Genomic DNA, 14151 nt, shown 5'->3' with positions numbered 1-14151 from the left:
TTTTTCTTAAATCATTTGTGATGTATTTTAATCATAACTTTAATTTGATTTCTTAAATATAACTAACTTATCACATATTGTATTGTAAAAGATGTTCTGCAACTGTCATTAAAAATACAAAAATGAAATCAAATGTTAAATTTATTTTTATATCACAGTTATAAATAATGTATAAATCTCTTAATACATTTAGATGCCAAATATTCATATGCATTTATAATTTGGCAAATATATGTAATGTTTATTCTTTTAAAAATATAAACAGGTGAATATTACTATTGTAAAACAATTACGGAACAGAAAACAATTGTAATTTATTATGTTATTGTACGTATTAATAAATCATTTAACAAATTATATAATTAACTTTCTGCCATTATACATAATATAATAAGACATCTTGGGCATTTTACACATTTTCATTTCAGTTTACTGTGACACAAATTTGCAAATTAGTTATATTTCTAGTAAAAATAATCATAGGAATAAACTTTATTCAGCAGCACAATCCATATGTAACATACAACACAAAGTTCTTCTGTTAAAGGTTAAAAAAATAGGAATCGGTACATTCCACATAAATCCAGTATGAATAAACTAAGTGGTAAACAGGGAAAAACTGTGAGTGAGTGAGTAGAGTTCATTTTCATCTGTTGTCCCTGAAAAATAAAAAAAATAAAAACAAATAGAAAAAGAATAGAACAAAATGAGTGTAAAAGTGAACCCACAGACAGACCAAAGTGAAGCCGCAGGAAGATGAATTTAATGTTAGTAGCCAGACGTCAACACAGAGAAACGTCTTTAAATAATAAAGTTTGAATCACTCGGAGTTTAAAAACATTTTATTTTGTTAAACGTGTAACCGCGACGTCATCGGGCTGTGACATCAACGGTGATGTCATCGTCCTCACAGCGTGGTGAACTGGCTCAGAGCTGCTCTCAGCTTATCAGCGATCTGACCAATCAGAGAGCAGAGAGGAGATGACATCACACATCAGTACACCTGTCCTAAAGCCCCCCCCCCCCCAAACTGAGCCCCAACCCACCTGCTGGTAGAAGGCCACCTGTTGCTCCAGGTAAAGCTGTATCACTCTGTTGTAGTCATAGATACGGTTGCTATGGAAATGATTCATCTCAGCTGGAAGGAGACAGGAGGAGTAGGGTTACACAGTGAGTGTGTGTGAAGTTAGAAATTTAGAATTTTTTAAAATTTATTTTCCTTTTTTAAATTTGGGGTTTAGATTTTTTTTTTTTTTTTTTTTTTTAAATGAGTGCAATGCTTGATCATGACGTGCTTATTATCTCATCAATATTTTATTCAATTATCTAATCATCATCATCTAATTTCCACCTCACTGCTGTGTTATGGTGATGGTGGTGGTGATGATGATGATGATGATGATGATGATGATGATGATGATGATAAAAAAATTGACCCTAATTGTCAGATACCTGATCAGAAAATACTGGACCACATATACAAAAGGACTTCCGTGACACTCACTCACCAGTTTATTAGGTACACCTGGATATAACTGATGCAGTATAATACAACGGGCCTCTAATAAATCCTCCTTCATGAGGATTATAATGTTTAAAGTTTTGATTGAATGTGTTTAAGAGGTGTTGGTTTATTCTAATGGTCATTTCGGAGGCTGTAATTTGTGCTGCTGTTGAATTGTACTGGGTTATACTGAGAGGTGTTCCTAATATTTTGCCCGTCCCATTTAAATACTAGAAACAGTCTAATCTAGGTGTACCCATTCAACTGGCGAGTGAGTGTAGATGAATTTAATCACTTTCCCTGAACTGGAGAATCAGTGTTTTTACTGAAGAACTTAAAACTTAAAATGGGTCTGACGTGGATTTATTTCAGAAGATCAATGGAAAATATATTTTTGCATCAGGGAGGAAAATATTTGAACCAGTTTAACGTCATTTGAAGCCATTTTCTCACTCATACGTGGCCGTTAAAGGAAACAGAAAATAGACAGCGTTGGATGACGCATGGTGTAACGTTACGTTACCATAACAACAACGGAGCATAAATGACTTGTTCCTCCTGTGATAATCCAAATGTTTTGTGCTCGGGGGGATAAAAAGTAAACTGCCCTGCTGTTACTGCGTCTTAAACAAAGCGCTTTCGTTTCAAGTGACCGTGTGTAGCGGTCGTTCTGGTCTCTGTCTGACACAGTCCCACGCTTTGGACGATCCAGGTTTTGGAGCTGCAGCTCGTTTCCCGGGGAATCCAGGCTTTGACCGGGAGCGGCCATCTTTGAGACGCGTCGTCTTCTGATGGATGAGGTCAGCTACGTGGATGCGTCGCCCCAGCTCTGACCCGCTGTCGTTTAATGTTTCTCGTTTATGTTTGCTGAGAGCCGCTCGTCCAAAGACCTTCGCCGTCGACACTGGGCTTCCTTTGTTCCTCGACAACGCACTCGAGAAGTTTGAAGTTGATAGGATGAGCGGTTGAGGAGAAAATCAAAGGACAGACAGACGGAGATTTCTCCATTTTTAGTTTGATTTGGTGTTTAGAGTTTTAGTGAGTTGCTCATGCTGTTGTGTTGTATATTGTTGTGTATTGTGTTGCTGTTTATACTGTATGTGTTGTGTGGTATTGTGTGTAGTGCTGTGTAGTAGTATGTGTGCAACTGTTGTGTACTACTACCCTGCAGCGAGTAGCTCATGCAGCTGATCCGCTGATTCATGAACTTCCTGTCGTTGTTGTTGATTTTTCCTGCAGAAACCAGACGATCCCCTTCTTTCACCTTTTCTACTGCAGCCTGAACACACACACACAGGTGACACCACACCCCCTTAATGACATCAACACACCTCACCTGAGCCCCCCCCCATTCTCCTGGTAACAGTAAACCGCCAGCTGGACGACAGTTTCCTGTTTCAGGTTTAAAGTTCAAAACAAAAATAAACTGAACAATGTTTATATATTTATGTTTATGCTATGTTTATATTTCTATTCATGTTTACAGCTACATTTTTTATTACATGGAAACAATAGAATATTCCATAATGAACATTATACTCAAGCAATTATTTTTCGGGGGGGGGGGGTCTGCAGTACCTTGTGTACAGTGATGATTTCTGGGAAACATCCCAGCAGACCTTTGTATTCGCTGTTTGTCTCCAACAGGAAGTGAAGATCCTTCTGAGGCTGCAAGTCAAAGGTCATCAGAGGTCAACAGGGATCAAATGTCTGTACTCTGAGTACAGACAGTAGAGAGTACTGTATGAGTATCATAATACTGTGTGTGTGTGTGTGTGTGTGTGTGTGCGCCGTAACGTGTGTTTACCTGCTGTGCAACGATCTGAGCGATCTCCTCGTAGGTTTTTCCAGCAGCCGTCAGAGCATCTGTTAATGTCTCCTCTCCTAAAACAAATACATATGTTAATATATTTCTAGACCATATTTGATTTAGTTTGTGTAACTTAACTACGAAACATGTTTTTAGTTGTCATGAACACAAACTGCTGCAGACCATCAGGTAAAGTTTAATGTGGTGGTAATAACCTGACTCCATTAAAACATCTCAGTGTCCTGATGCTGTTTTCAGAACTGTTGGTGCGTTCAAGGACACTCTGACGTCTGAGATTTAACATTAGGCGGCTGAATGTGAGAAATGTCCAACCTTCATATTAATTCTGCTCAAATGTAAATTACTTCTTTACTTCTTCAGTTCTGTTCTCTCAAAACTTCGGAATGTCACTGAATTCACCATCAGGGAAAGTTTTAGTCCTTTAAAAAGTGTCTCCCCGTATAGGACACTTCCTTCCCCCTTGTCTCCTCCCTCCTTGTCTCCATGTCTCCTCCCTCCTTGTCTCCATGTCTCCTCCCTCCTTGTCACCTTGTCTCCTCTATCCTTGTTTTGTCACCTGGATATTTGCTGCTGTTGAAAACAGTCGACAGGTTCCTGAAGGCTCGACCAATCCGCTCGTACTCTTTAGGCAGCGCTGCACAAACAGTAATATATACAATAATATATACACAGTAATACATACTATGTATACACTGCCATCCAGTGCAGCATTTCCTGTCTTTGTGTATATATACTGTTTACATGTATGTACAGTGTGTGTGTGTGTGTGTGTGTGTGTGTGTGTGTGTGTGTGTGTGTGTGTGTGTGTGTATGTATGTATGTATGTATGTACTGACGTCCAGTGCAGCGTTTCCAGTGGGTTTGTCCGATGTTCAGCAGCTCTCTGACTCCATCCTCCATCGACTTTGTGAATCGACTGTACTGCTCGCACCTCTGTTCACTACAAATTAACACACACAGAAAACATTCATTAGTACTACACATATACACACTGTAAAACAAACGTACATACTTATTTTTACCAGTTGTTGGCTCCAGTTCTTTTCTACACGTGGGGTTTGGGGGATTTCATAAACTCAAGTAAATTGAAATATCAGAAATCATTTTTTACAATTTGTTCCAGGTGAACAGAAGTACTGACTGTACTTTATGTTGAGTTAAGGTGACATTGTGATGAATGTAACCCAGCAGTACACTCGCTACAACACGTCCTCCATCTCCCTATGAAACTGTCTTTCTGCCATAGTCTTGTGACACATTACGCTGATTGTCTTAACACTCAAACTCAAATTTTCAGTTATATGACAAACATAAATTGTCTTTATGACTTTGGACCAAGGCATCTGCCAAATGAAAAACAAATTAATTGGAAAGAATTGTGAAAAATGTATGTAATTAATTTATTAGCGTAGTGAAAAAAACAACATAAAAAGGGCAAATACAGTGGTGTCATCTGCATAAAAAAGACGAAGTACTGATAGGGAAGAATAAAGAATAATTTATTTATAATACAAATAATGGACCAAGAGTAGACCCCTGTAATCTCTGTTACTGATGACAGGATTACTTGGCTCAGCTCCATCAGAACCAGGGGGTCATATTCACTAAAGATCTTATCTTAAAAATCCTCTTTAATGGAGCTAAAAGTTCCTAACTAAGAGTTTCGTCTTATGACCCTGCACGCCCCGGGCAGACCTTCTTTAATTCACCATGCCGTCTTATAAAATGTTTAAATGGTAAGGCAGCCTGAATGCTGTCTGACAGGAGAAATCAAGGGAAAGGGCAGTTAACAAATCTTTGTAAGGACATTTAGTAACTTACACCTGAACAGCGTCAAGCTCTGCAGCTTCAGGTTCAATCAGACTGAAGATAATCGGTCCCACCGTCTCATCTTTCTCTGCCTTCCTCTTCCCCGCCTTCCACTCCTGAACCATCAAAACACTGCTTTAGTCAATCAGGACGAAGCTAACAGACCTCCTTGCAGCTGATTGGATGAAATATATATACATACATACAGTGGGGGTGGGGCTTAACCTACCTTCTCATCTCTGTAGGTGAGGAAAAGCTGAAAGACATCGCTCTGAGATACCACAGGGTGACGACACATCCGACTCATCCAGGCCTGCAAACGCTCCATCCTCATCCTGATGAAGTCTTCCTCAAACCTGCCTGAAAGCACAGGTACAGACTGGAACAAGGGAGGCTATAATTGAAGTACTGTGTTCTACTGTGATCTACTGACATCTACAGTAATCAAGCATGATCATCTACCGGGGCCTTTGTAATTTTCTGTGATCTACTAAGTAATCTACTTACAATAATTGTGATCTACTCTGCTGTGATCAACTAACGCATACTGTGATCTACTACAGTTGTAGTAATGTTATCTACTGTGATCTACTTTAATATACTGATGTCTGCTGTGATTCCATAATCTACGGACTTTACTGCGATCTACCCTAATCTATTGTGATCTACTGACATTCATTTGGACGTCAGCAAAAACCACATTTGATCCTCATTTCAGCACCTTTTCACTGATTATATTCCAACAGCACGTCATACAGATGTTACAGGCTCGTACAGGTGTGGTTGTCATGGTGACAGCTCACCTGCGACCTGTTTGTCAGGCAGCGAGGGGATGGGCAGCGCCGAGCCAAACTTCTCCAGAAGACGCTCGTACAGCCAATCAAAATGCTTGTAGCGATGATTGACGGGTCTGTTAGTCGTCTGCAGGAAGCCACAGGGTCAGAGAGTGAGTACTACGACCTGTACTACGACCTGTACTACGACCTGTACTACTATGATTTAACTCACACTAGGTGTGATCTGGTACTCGATGAAGCTCTTCAGTCCGTACAGTTTGGATTCTTTCTTTGGATCAGCAATCACACAGTCCAGAGGGGACGACGGGTACAACCAGACTGGACCCACCTCTCCCATCTGATTGGACGATAAACGGGACTCAATCAAAGCGCAGCAAAGGACGACATAAATCTTGATAAAATGATCAATAAAGCTGATTACTCACATAGACAGCAAGCCGGTCTCCAGTATTGGCCGGTGGTTTGGCTAACAAGAAGACTTCTGGGCTCGGACCTTTGGAGAACGGAAACCTGAGAACCCACAGGATTACTGAGATCTGCTGGGATCTAGTGGGTTCTATTATTATGTAGTGGGATGCACTGTGATCTATTGATATTTATTGTGATCTGTTACCATTTGGGGGGGGGTCTATGGGAATGATGTGATCCAGCAGTATGAGCACTCTACACTGGGATCTCTGGAGAATGGAAAACTGAAAACAAAACTGCTGGGATCCACTATGACCTGATGCATCTACTGGGATCTACTGACAATTAGGGGGATCTCTTGTAGCAGCACATCCACACTGGGATCTGTGGAAAACAGAAACTTGGAAACACTTTATATTATTGAGAACTGATGGGAATGTGTCAGATATACTGGGATCTACTGGAGTACACTGTAATTTACTGACATTTTGGGATCTATGGGGATCAGTAGAATCTAGCAGCATGAAAACGTCTGTGTTGGGAACTGGAGAACAGAAACCTGAGAACACACAGGATTACTGAGATATGCCGGGATAACGAGGGTGACAAGGCTCCTGGAGTCAACTGGGATCTACTGACATAGTTGCTGAGATGTATCCATCCTCTGAGGAACAGCAACGTGAAAACACACCAGACTGGGATCTACACTGATCTACTAGACTGTACTGAATGCTGGGAGTAATATACAGAAATATCCTGGGATCTACTGATCTATATGGTAATGTATTGTAATATATCTACTGGATCTACTGGGATATCTGATAATATTTCGTACACATTATAATGTGAGATCTCCTGTGATCCACTGTTACCTGTCATATTTTACCTGCTGGAAGCTACAGACATGAATCAGATGGATTTATTGTGTTGGGAATGGCTGGGATTAATTTACATTTACATTCGGTAATCTACTACTACTACTGCATCTACTGTGGTCTAGTGATAACTCTCTACCGCGATTGACTGAGAGCTACAGGCGTGTACTGAGATCAAGTGACACATACTTGGGTCTGTTGTGAGGTAGATCACTGCTACTGCAATTTACTGTAATCTGTTGGGATCTAATGGCACCTCCAGAGATCTACCAACTGGGAGTTTAGGGATGCGCTGGGATCAACAGTCATTTCGAAGTGCTGTGACCTACGGACATGTTCTGTAATCTGATGACATGTGATCTATTGGGATCTACTGAGATCTAAATATAAATTTGCTGTTTATGTTTGCGTATTTTGAAAATTAATGTACTTGTTTAGGGAGATCTTAACGGAGGGCCCGTGGGCGCTCCGTCCTGAAGCTCCGCCCTCCCCGTCCATCTGATCATTACCATGGTAACTGCCCACTGATTGGTTATCCCATTCATCGTCCCACTCGCCGTCATCGTCCTCGACAGCTAATGGAGACAGGAGAAGACCGTACTTTATAGAAACTGATCAAATAACCACCGATAAGATTTTTATTAACTCCACTTTGATCAAATTAAGGGATTTCAGCATCTCGCAGGTTTTTCAACACATTTTGACCTTGACCAATGGAGGCGCTGTTTGTACTTTCTGTACCATGTTTCAGATTACACGTACAAAGCTTCTAAACTTATTTATTTTTAAAAATACTGCAGGTATCGGCTAAAATACTTTTTAACATGACATAAAAAGTAATGTTACCTTGTTGTGTGTGCGTATATCCCTGACCGTCCCACCCTTCTGTAGTGTTACTGACATAAGCCCCGTCTCCTTCACCGCCGCCAACGTTTCCAACCTGAAAAACAACGTGTTTTAATGTTCTGTCCTGACTTGATGTTGTGGCGTCCCACAGGAAAGTGTACTGGATCATTGTTCTATATTTATACTGTTTGAATGACTTTCAAACAGCTAAATAAGAGCCGAAACTCTACGTATGCAGACGATACAGTTCTTAACTCCTAAGAGGTGACAGAAATTACATTTTGCGTCTCTTTGTGGTGAATTATTTTCTAGTCTCTTTGTGGACGCTATATGAGTGCAGAATCTCTCAGGGACAATGACGTAGGAAATGTCAACAGGCTCTAACAGGATGTGGGAGGGGCTGATCTTTGGTTCAGAGAGAAATGAACTCACCCTGCTCACCTGTAAATATCCCTCAGGTACCAGTCCGGTTTGTCCGCTGGAGTTCTGGGCTTCAGTCCAGCCTCCACCCACAGTCTGCACACACAAACACAGTCATTATGACTGCGTGTCTCATGTTTACACTGTATATGCTATCTGTATGTATGTGAGTTCGTACCTGGTAGAGCACGGTGACCGTCTCTCCCTCTCTGACCGACAGCTCGTTGTTTCCTGGTTCAGCTGTGAAGTCGTACAGAACCTGAGCCTGAAACACAACAAACGAACTCAGTATAGACAAAAACCTGCAGCACTGCAACTTATGATGTAAAGTTTGTCCTGAAAGAAAAAGTCGAGGCTCACGAAGAATTTGTTTTGTTTCAAACGAAACTGTCCCCACTCAACTAAAATGTTAAAATTATGTCACTGAGGGTCCTCACAAGTAGAGTTAAGCAGTGTGCGTGTGTTTGAGAGGAAAGGTCTGGTTATCAGTGAACTACAAACTCTGACAAACACATAAACCTGACTTCCTCTTAGAGCAGGACTCTTCTGTCCACAGCTCCAGGCTTTTTCTCTCTGAAACATTCCTTCTCTTTCACGTACTCTACAGTCCACACCAGACTCCTATAGACATTTTACATGACTTCTGTACATGTTTGTCAAACAGCAAGTCTCTGTAGATTTTCTTTCCTTGGAGAATCCATACTATCACAGTCGATATTGTTATAATATTTGTACACAAGCCTGACATAGAAAACTGTTAAAATTATATTTCATTAATATTTTCCTATGATGTCCCCAAACATCTATTTGTCCCATCAGAGTCCTGTGCAATTTATAAATAATTTTTGTACATGTTTGCATCATTAAACACACAGTTTCTGTACATTTTTGTTGTCAAAAACACCTTTACAGAAGTTTTCTAGTAACTCTATAATATTTCTATAATATCTTTACATATCTTCAGTAGAAACCTGTTTTTTAAAAAGACTTTTTCATTTTCCCATAAGACTGTTTCCTACTGCTCCTTCAGAATTTTTACATTATTTCTGTACATATTTTCACCTCGTTCTTTTGAGGTGTCATCTGTTGCTGTTTAAAAAACGCAGAGAAGATTTGTAATATCTCTCTTATATTTTAATGATATTTAAATACATGTCTGCAGTAGAAAACTGAGTTTTTTCGTGTTTGTCTACTGTTTTCCTATCTTCGATATCCTTACATATTTTTTTAATATTCCTTGCGAGACTTCTGTAGAAATTCTTCTATATTTCGGCGCGTGGTTTCTTTGTTTCTGTACTTTTGTCTTTTTTAGAAAATTATTACGAGCCCAAGAAGAAAAAAAGGCTTTGTAAATATTTCGATTATATTTCTACACGTTACCAGAAGAAAACTGTGAGATTATAATAATATTTCCGAGTTTCCCTCCTCTGACTTCTTTGACATTCTTACCAGACTCATATAGGATTTTTACATGATTGCTGAACATGTTTAGATCGTTTAAAAGCGGGTTTTTCAACTCGTTTTGGTCTTTTTCCTTCATGAGAAAACCTTTAATCATCAAACAGAAGTTTTCGAATGTCAATCGTATTTTAATCGCATTTCATCCCCTTTAAACTTTGCGTTTTTTGCCTGTTTGAAATGACCAATTTCTCTATGAAGTTCCTCCAGGGACCTGCAGCGAGCTGTCGGTTCAGTGTTCTGATGATGTCAACCAGCAGCAGGTGGGAGGTCAGAGGTCACCGTCAGGTACAGGTAAACGGTCTTACCTTCAGAGCCATGACGAGGTCAGCAGCAGCAGATTTTTTTTCCTTTTATTTTGGATCAGATCTTCATCCTGTCAGCTGCTCAGCGACCAACCTGCAACTTCTCCTGGGTCAAGGTAGAAAAAACGCAGATAATTTCCTGTGGCTCATTTCACAATAAAAGCATCGTCCTGGCGAGTTCAGAGGCACAAGAAACAGCAGATAAAGATGTAATGACGACAAACAGAAATGTCTAAAAAAAAGAATATAAATATCTTTAAAAAAATAACAATTAAAGCTATATACAAATGTAAAGACCATGAGGTTGTACGGTGAGTAGACAAATGTTTTGCATGTATTTACTGTAGTATATTTGTAAAAAAAAAAAAAAAAAAACCCACTTCAGCTAGTTTTATCTGGTAACACGTTCTGCGATACTTTCATCTAAATATAAGATAAAATGAAATACAGAAATAGAGTACTGAGACATTTGATGCAGTATATTGTTACAGTAATTCACTAATGATTGTAACTGGATTCTGTTTCCCAAAGAAAACATCTTCCTTTGACAAAAAAGGTTTGCGTGGAGAACAAATATATTTTTTAAAGAGAACATCGCAAAGCACAAAAACAATGTTCAAAAATAGCTTCATGTCACAGCCCATTACGTATCACTTTGCTGCTTTTATTATGACAATACACCCCCCAGTTTCCTGTATTCTTTGTTTTTCGTAGAAAACTTGACAGTGACGTTTGACAGCCGGAACAGCTGAGCAGTGTTTTTATTTTGACAGTGTTTTACAGTGTACTGGGTGTTTCCTGAAGACTCTCCTGTTACACACTGAATTACACTGTAAAACATCATTATTATTATTATTACACTGCTCGGTTAAAACACTACGCTACACTGTAGAAACTACAGCACTTAACAGTGAAAATGTTCAACTGCACTCTAAAAACTTCACCTGCAGTATAAAAACCACCAAAATGAACCAGTTTATTCAGTCGTCATCACATTTGTTGATTTATTTCCATAAACTATAATGTTGTGATAATTATCGTTTCAGTCATTTTCAGTCTGCGGTCATTTTATTTCTTAACTCGCACAAGTGAAAAAATAAAACACATTTTAAGAAATAAAGCAAACTTTTAACGGGATTTTATTTTTTTACAGATTCGATTTTTTTCCATACATTTAGCGGCCCATAGAAACGCCCATCAAGAGGATCAGTGTAGTTCACCTGCTGGTCTGCAGGCGGCGCTGCTGTCCAACACTTCAGAAAACTCAGCATCAGACTGAGTCTCACACCTGAAACACCTGCTGCTGCCTTCAGGTCCCATCAGGAAAAAAATCAGTTTTCATATTTCTCTTCACACAGACTCAGTTATGTTAATGAAAATAAAACTGTAAATGACATTTTTTAAACTGGATTTCACAAAATCTCTGAAAATATTTGTGCATTTTGTTTTTATATGAGAAGTCAAAACCTGCCTGTTTTGACAGTTAAGGAAATAAAATACTGAACTAAAACTTTTTCCACCAAATACGTAAAACTACAAATCTGTTTTTTGTTTTGTTCTTTCTCTCACGACAAAGGTTTTCAGTTTCCTTAGAAAACTAAAACCTTTGGTGACTCATTTACCTCTTTACAATGATACTAGCAGGATGTTTTTATTGGGGTTTAAACTGTAGTGGTTTTGAATTATTTTAATAATTGAAGTTTACCCAACAGCTGCAGCAGGTGGACTCCTGACCAGAACAAAATGTTTCTAACACATCCGTTTTTACACAGGTTTTCAGTCTCAGAGTTCAGTTTAAAGTAAATTAATCACATATAAAACACTTGGTTTTTATTTTTTTACCCTGGAAAACACTTTGTTACATGGAGCTTGAAACACGCTCTTTAAATAAACTACTGATTATTTTTTTAAGGCTGTAACAGATTCAGAAATCAAATGATCAATAATAAATCGTTCTGAGTCTGTTTCTGGTTTGTAACCCTTTATTTAATGGTCATATACAGAAAATGTTGTAAAGCTGCTTTCAGGTCAGTGTTGAACTCAACAGTCATTTCAAACAGAGTTAGACAGGAAAGGTTCATGTTCTGTCACTTTTCAAACCAACAGTTCCAGGAACCAGAGGAACTCAAAGGTTCTGTTAGATCGGGTTAATTAGACGGTTGAAAAAACAACAGCAGGGTTTATTATTCATCTCTGATCCGTGAAACTATCAGCTGATAACGTTTTATTTCTTTTCTTCACTCACTTTGTCACCACTCACTCTTTCATTCACCTCATGTTAACACAGGCAGACTCAGAGTTTGGCCACGTGAAGCATAAATATCCGAACTAATGTTTCTCTCTCCATTTCAGCCTGAAACTGGTGTCCGTTAAAACTGTGTGTCTCTATTAAAACCACCTGCAGACGTCATGTGGACGTGGACATGGTCTCTGTTCGTTCTCACCTGTTTGCAGGTAATCTACACACTCACCTCTGATTGGACGGATTCGTTCGTTAGGTAAATTATCTCCTGAATGTGAGGTGCTTTTGTTTCTCCAGAGACCTGGACTACGAAGCAGGATTTGTGGTTTGCGAGGTAACTTCAGGTTTAACCCTGGGTTCTCAGGGTTACCACGGCGGTTCACTTCTTACTGGGGTATATCGCCATTGTAACTTATGCTGCACACCTGACCTGCTCCGAACCAGGTTATGTTCGAGATAACAGATCGACGTGTCTAAAAGCTCCACCTATTGACCAATCAGATCTCTTGGAAAATGGCATCACCATTCACAGAGTATCCCGTGGGGCTCGGTTCGCAGATCGTGAGAGGGTCTCTGAGGAGGACTAGAGTGTTCAGGGACCAGCAAACCCCTTTGTCTTTCGCTGATGGTTTTTATGAGCGACCCTCATTATTGCAGAGGTCCAGCTCCTCAGCGGGAGTCGACTCCTGTGTAGGAGCCTGGTCCCCTCCTGTCTTCTCTCTCATTTTTTCCTGTCATTGTAATTTTGTCTACTGATCTCATCCTACAGCAGCGAATGACTGAAGCAGTGAAGCCTTGTACATGTTCTACTTATAAGATATGGAACTCAGTTTACTTACTGCTTTGAAACATGTTTTTATATCTATTTTTTATTTGACACCATCGAGGCTGCAGCTGAAAGAATAAGGTAAAAACCCATTAATTTAACGGAATACACACATGTAATTGTAGTCAGATGAACTTGTGTCCTAATGATGGGCAGTGATTTCATGAGCCTGTTAATTTACAAATTCAGACAGGGCATGATTTTATTCCAGCTGTTCTTCCTGCATTTGGCAGCTGCAGCTGTTGCTTTCAGCCTGGATCACGTGTTTAACATCTTCATAATTGTCTAATATCACAGTTTTGCTCTTCGTCTGTAAAATATGCCGCTCTGCTGCCAGTAGACGTGTCCATGTCTGGGATTGGTCTTATGCTGCAAACGTGTGACCGGCCATCAGGCTCAGTGAAGCCAGGTAACCAGAAGACATCCCGGGTTTGTTGAACCGGCTTTGTGGTTCAGGTCTCTGTTGTCTCTCCCAAACATCTGAGGACGTTTACATAAGGTCAAATCTTATTCAACTTCTCACCATGATAGTGTTGCATCATGGGAGCTGGTGCCAGGAAATTATTTACGGATTCTTTTGAAAATAGATGTACTGTTTGAGTCCATGTGTGTGACTCGGTCTGTAGACTGCAGCTCTGCCTGTCTCTCGATATATTCACGTATAAAATTTATCTCACTGGTTTTTATGGATGAGCTGGAAAGACGACTGCAGTACAGAACTTTTGTTTAATGTTGATAAAGACTAAATGTCCTAATAAATGTCCTAATATCAATATTACAGTAATTCCTTGTTTTACGAATGAAGCTGAACTCCAGTTGAAGTAGCTGCG

General features: G+C 39.5%; 2 protein-coding genes across 3 annotated transcripts in view; both read right to left on the bottom strand.

Moving 5' to 3' along the window:
• Positions 1 to 824: 824 nt before the first annotated feature.
• LOC120787456 (sorting nexin-9-like) lies at positions 825 to 10367 on the bottom strand. Of its 2 annotated transcripts, none has more exons than XM_040123125.1 (17): positions 10257 to 10367; positions 8669 to 8755; positions 8503 to 8586; positions 8071 to 8164; positions 7655 to 7799; positions 6367 to 6451; positions 6153 to 6278; positions 5948 to 6065; positions 5374 to 5504; positions 5157 to 5260; positions 4172 to 4275; positions 3892 to 3969; positions 3312 to 3388; positions 3083 to 3172; positions 2669 to 2783; positions 1047 to 1138; positions 825 to 955 (listed from the first exon to the last, which is right to left on the bottom strand). In XM_040123125.1, exons 1-17 carry the CDS (start codon positions 10266 to 10268, stop codon positions 908 to 910), a joined length of 1590 nt encoding a protein of 529 aa, XP_039979059.1. In that variant the 5' UTR covers positions 10269 to 10367; the 3' UTR covers positions 825 to 907. The 2 variants fall into 2 exon arrangements, with proteins under 2 accessions (XP_039979059.1, XP_039979060.1); XM_040123126.1 differs by having other exon boundaries at positions 8512 to 8586.
• A 1894-nt stretch (positions 10368 to 12261) lies between these two features.
• The window catches only part of LOC120787450 (CD59 molecule (CD59 blood group)), a 7298-nt gene continuing 5408 nt past the window's right edge, over positions 12262 to 14151 (bottom strand). The window contains exon 5 of the mRNA XM_040123112.1: positions 12262 to 14151. This exon is cut by the window's right edge and continues 749 nt beyond it. The gene's annotated coding sequence lies outside the window, so the exon portion shown is untranslated.

This window comes from Xiphias gladius, unplaced genomic scaffold (genome assembly GCF_016859285.1).
Source record: "Xiphias gladius isolate SHS-SW01 ecotype Sanya breed wild unplaced genomic scaffold, ASM1685928v1 HiC_scaffold_1475, whole genome shotgun sequence".
Taxonomy (NCBI): Eukaryota; Metazoa; Chordata; class Actinopteri; order Istiophoriformes; family Xiphiidae; genus Xiphias; species Xiphias gladius.
Note: the sequence above shows the minus strand (reverse complement) of the source record. Positions and strands in the feature narration are given on the sequence as shown.

Excerpts from the sequence above, each read along its gene's own strand:
- LOC120787456 (XM_040123125.1), bottom strand. Across the intron at positions 8,587-8,668 it reads CGGTCACCGTGCTCTACCAG|ACTGTGGGTGGAGGCTGGAC; the intron begins GTACGAACTCAC and ends TTGTGTGTGCAG. Across the intron at positions 5,261-5,373 it reads TCACCTACAGAGATGAGAAG|GAGTGGAAGGCGGGGAAGAG; the intron begins GTAGGTTAAGCC and ends TTGATGGTTCAG.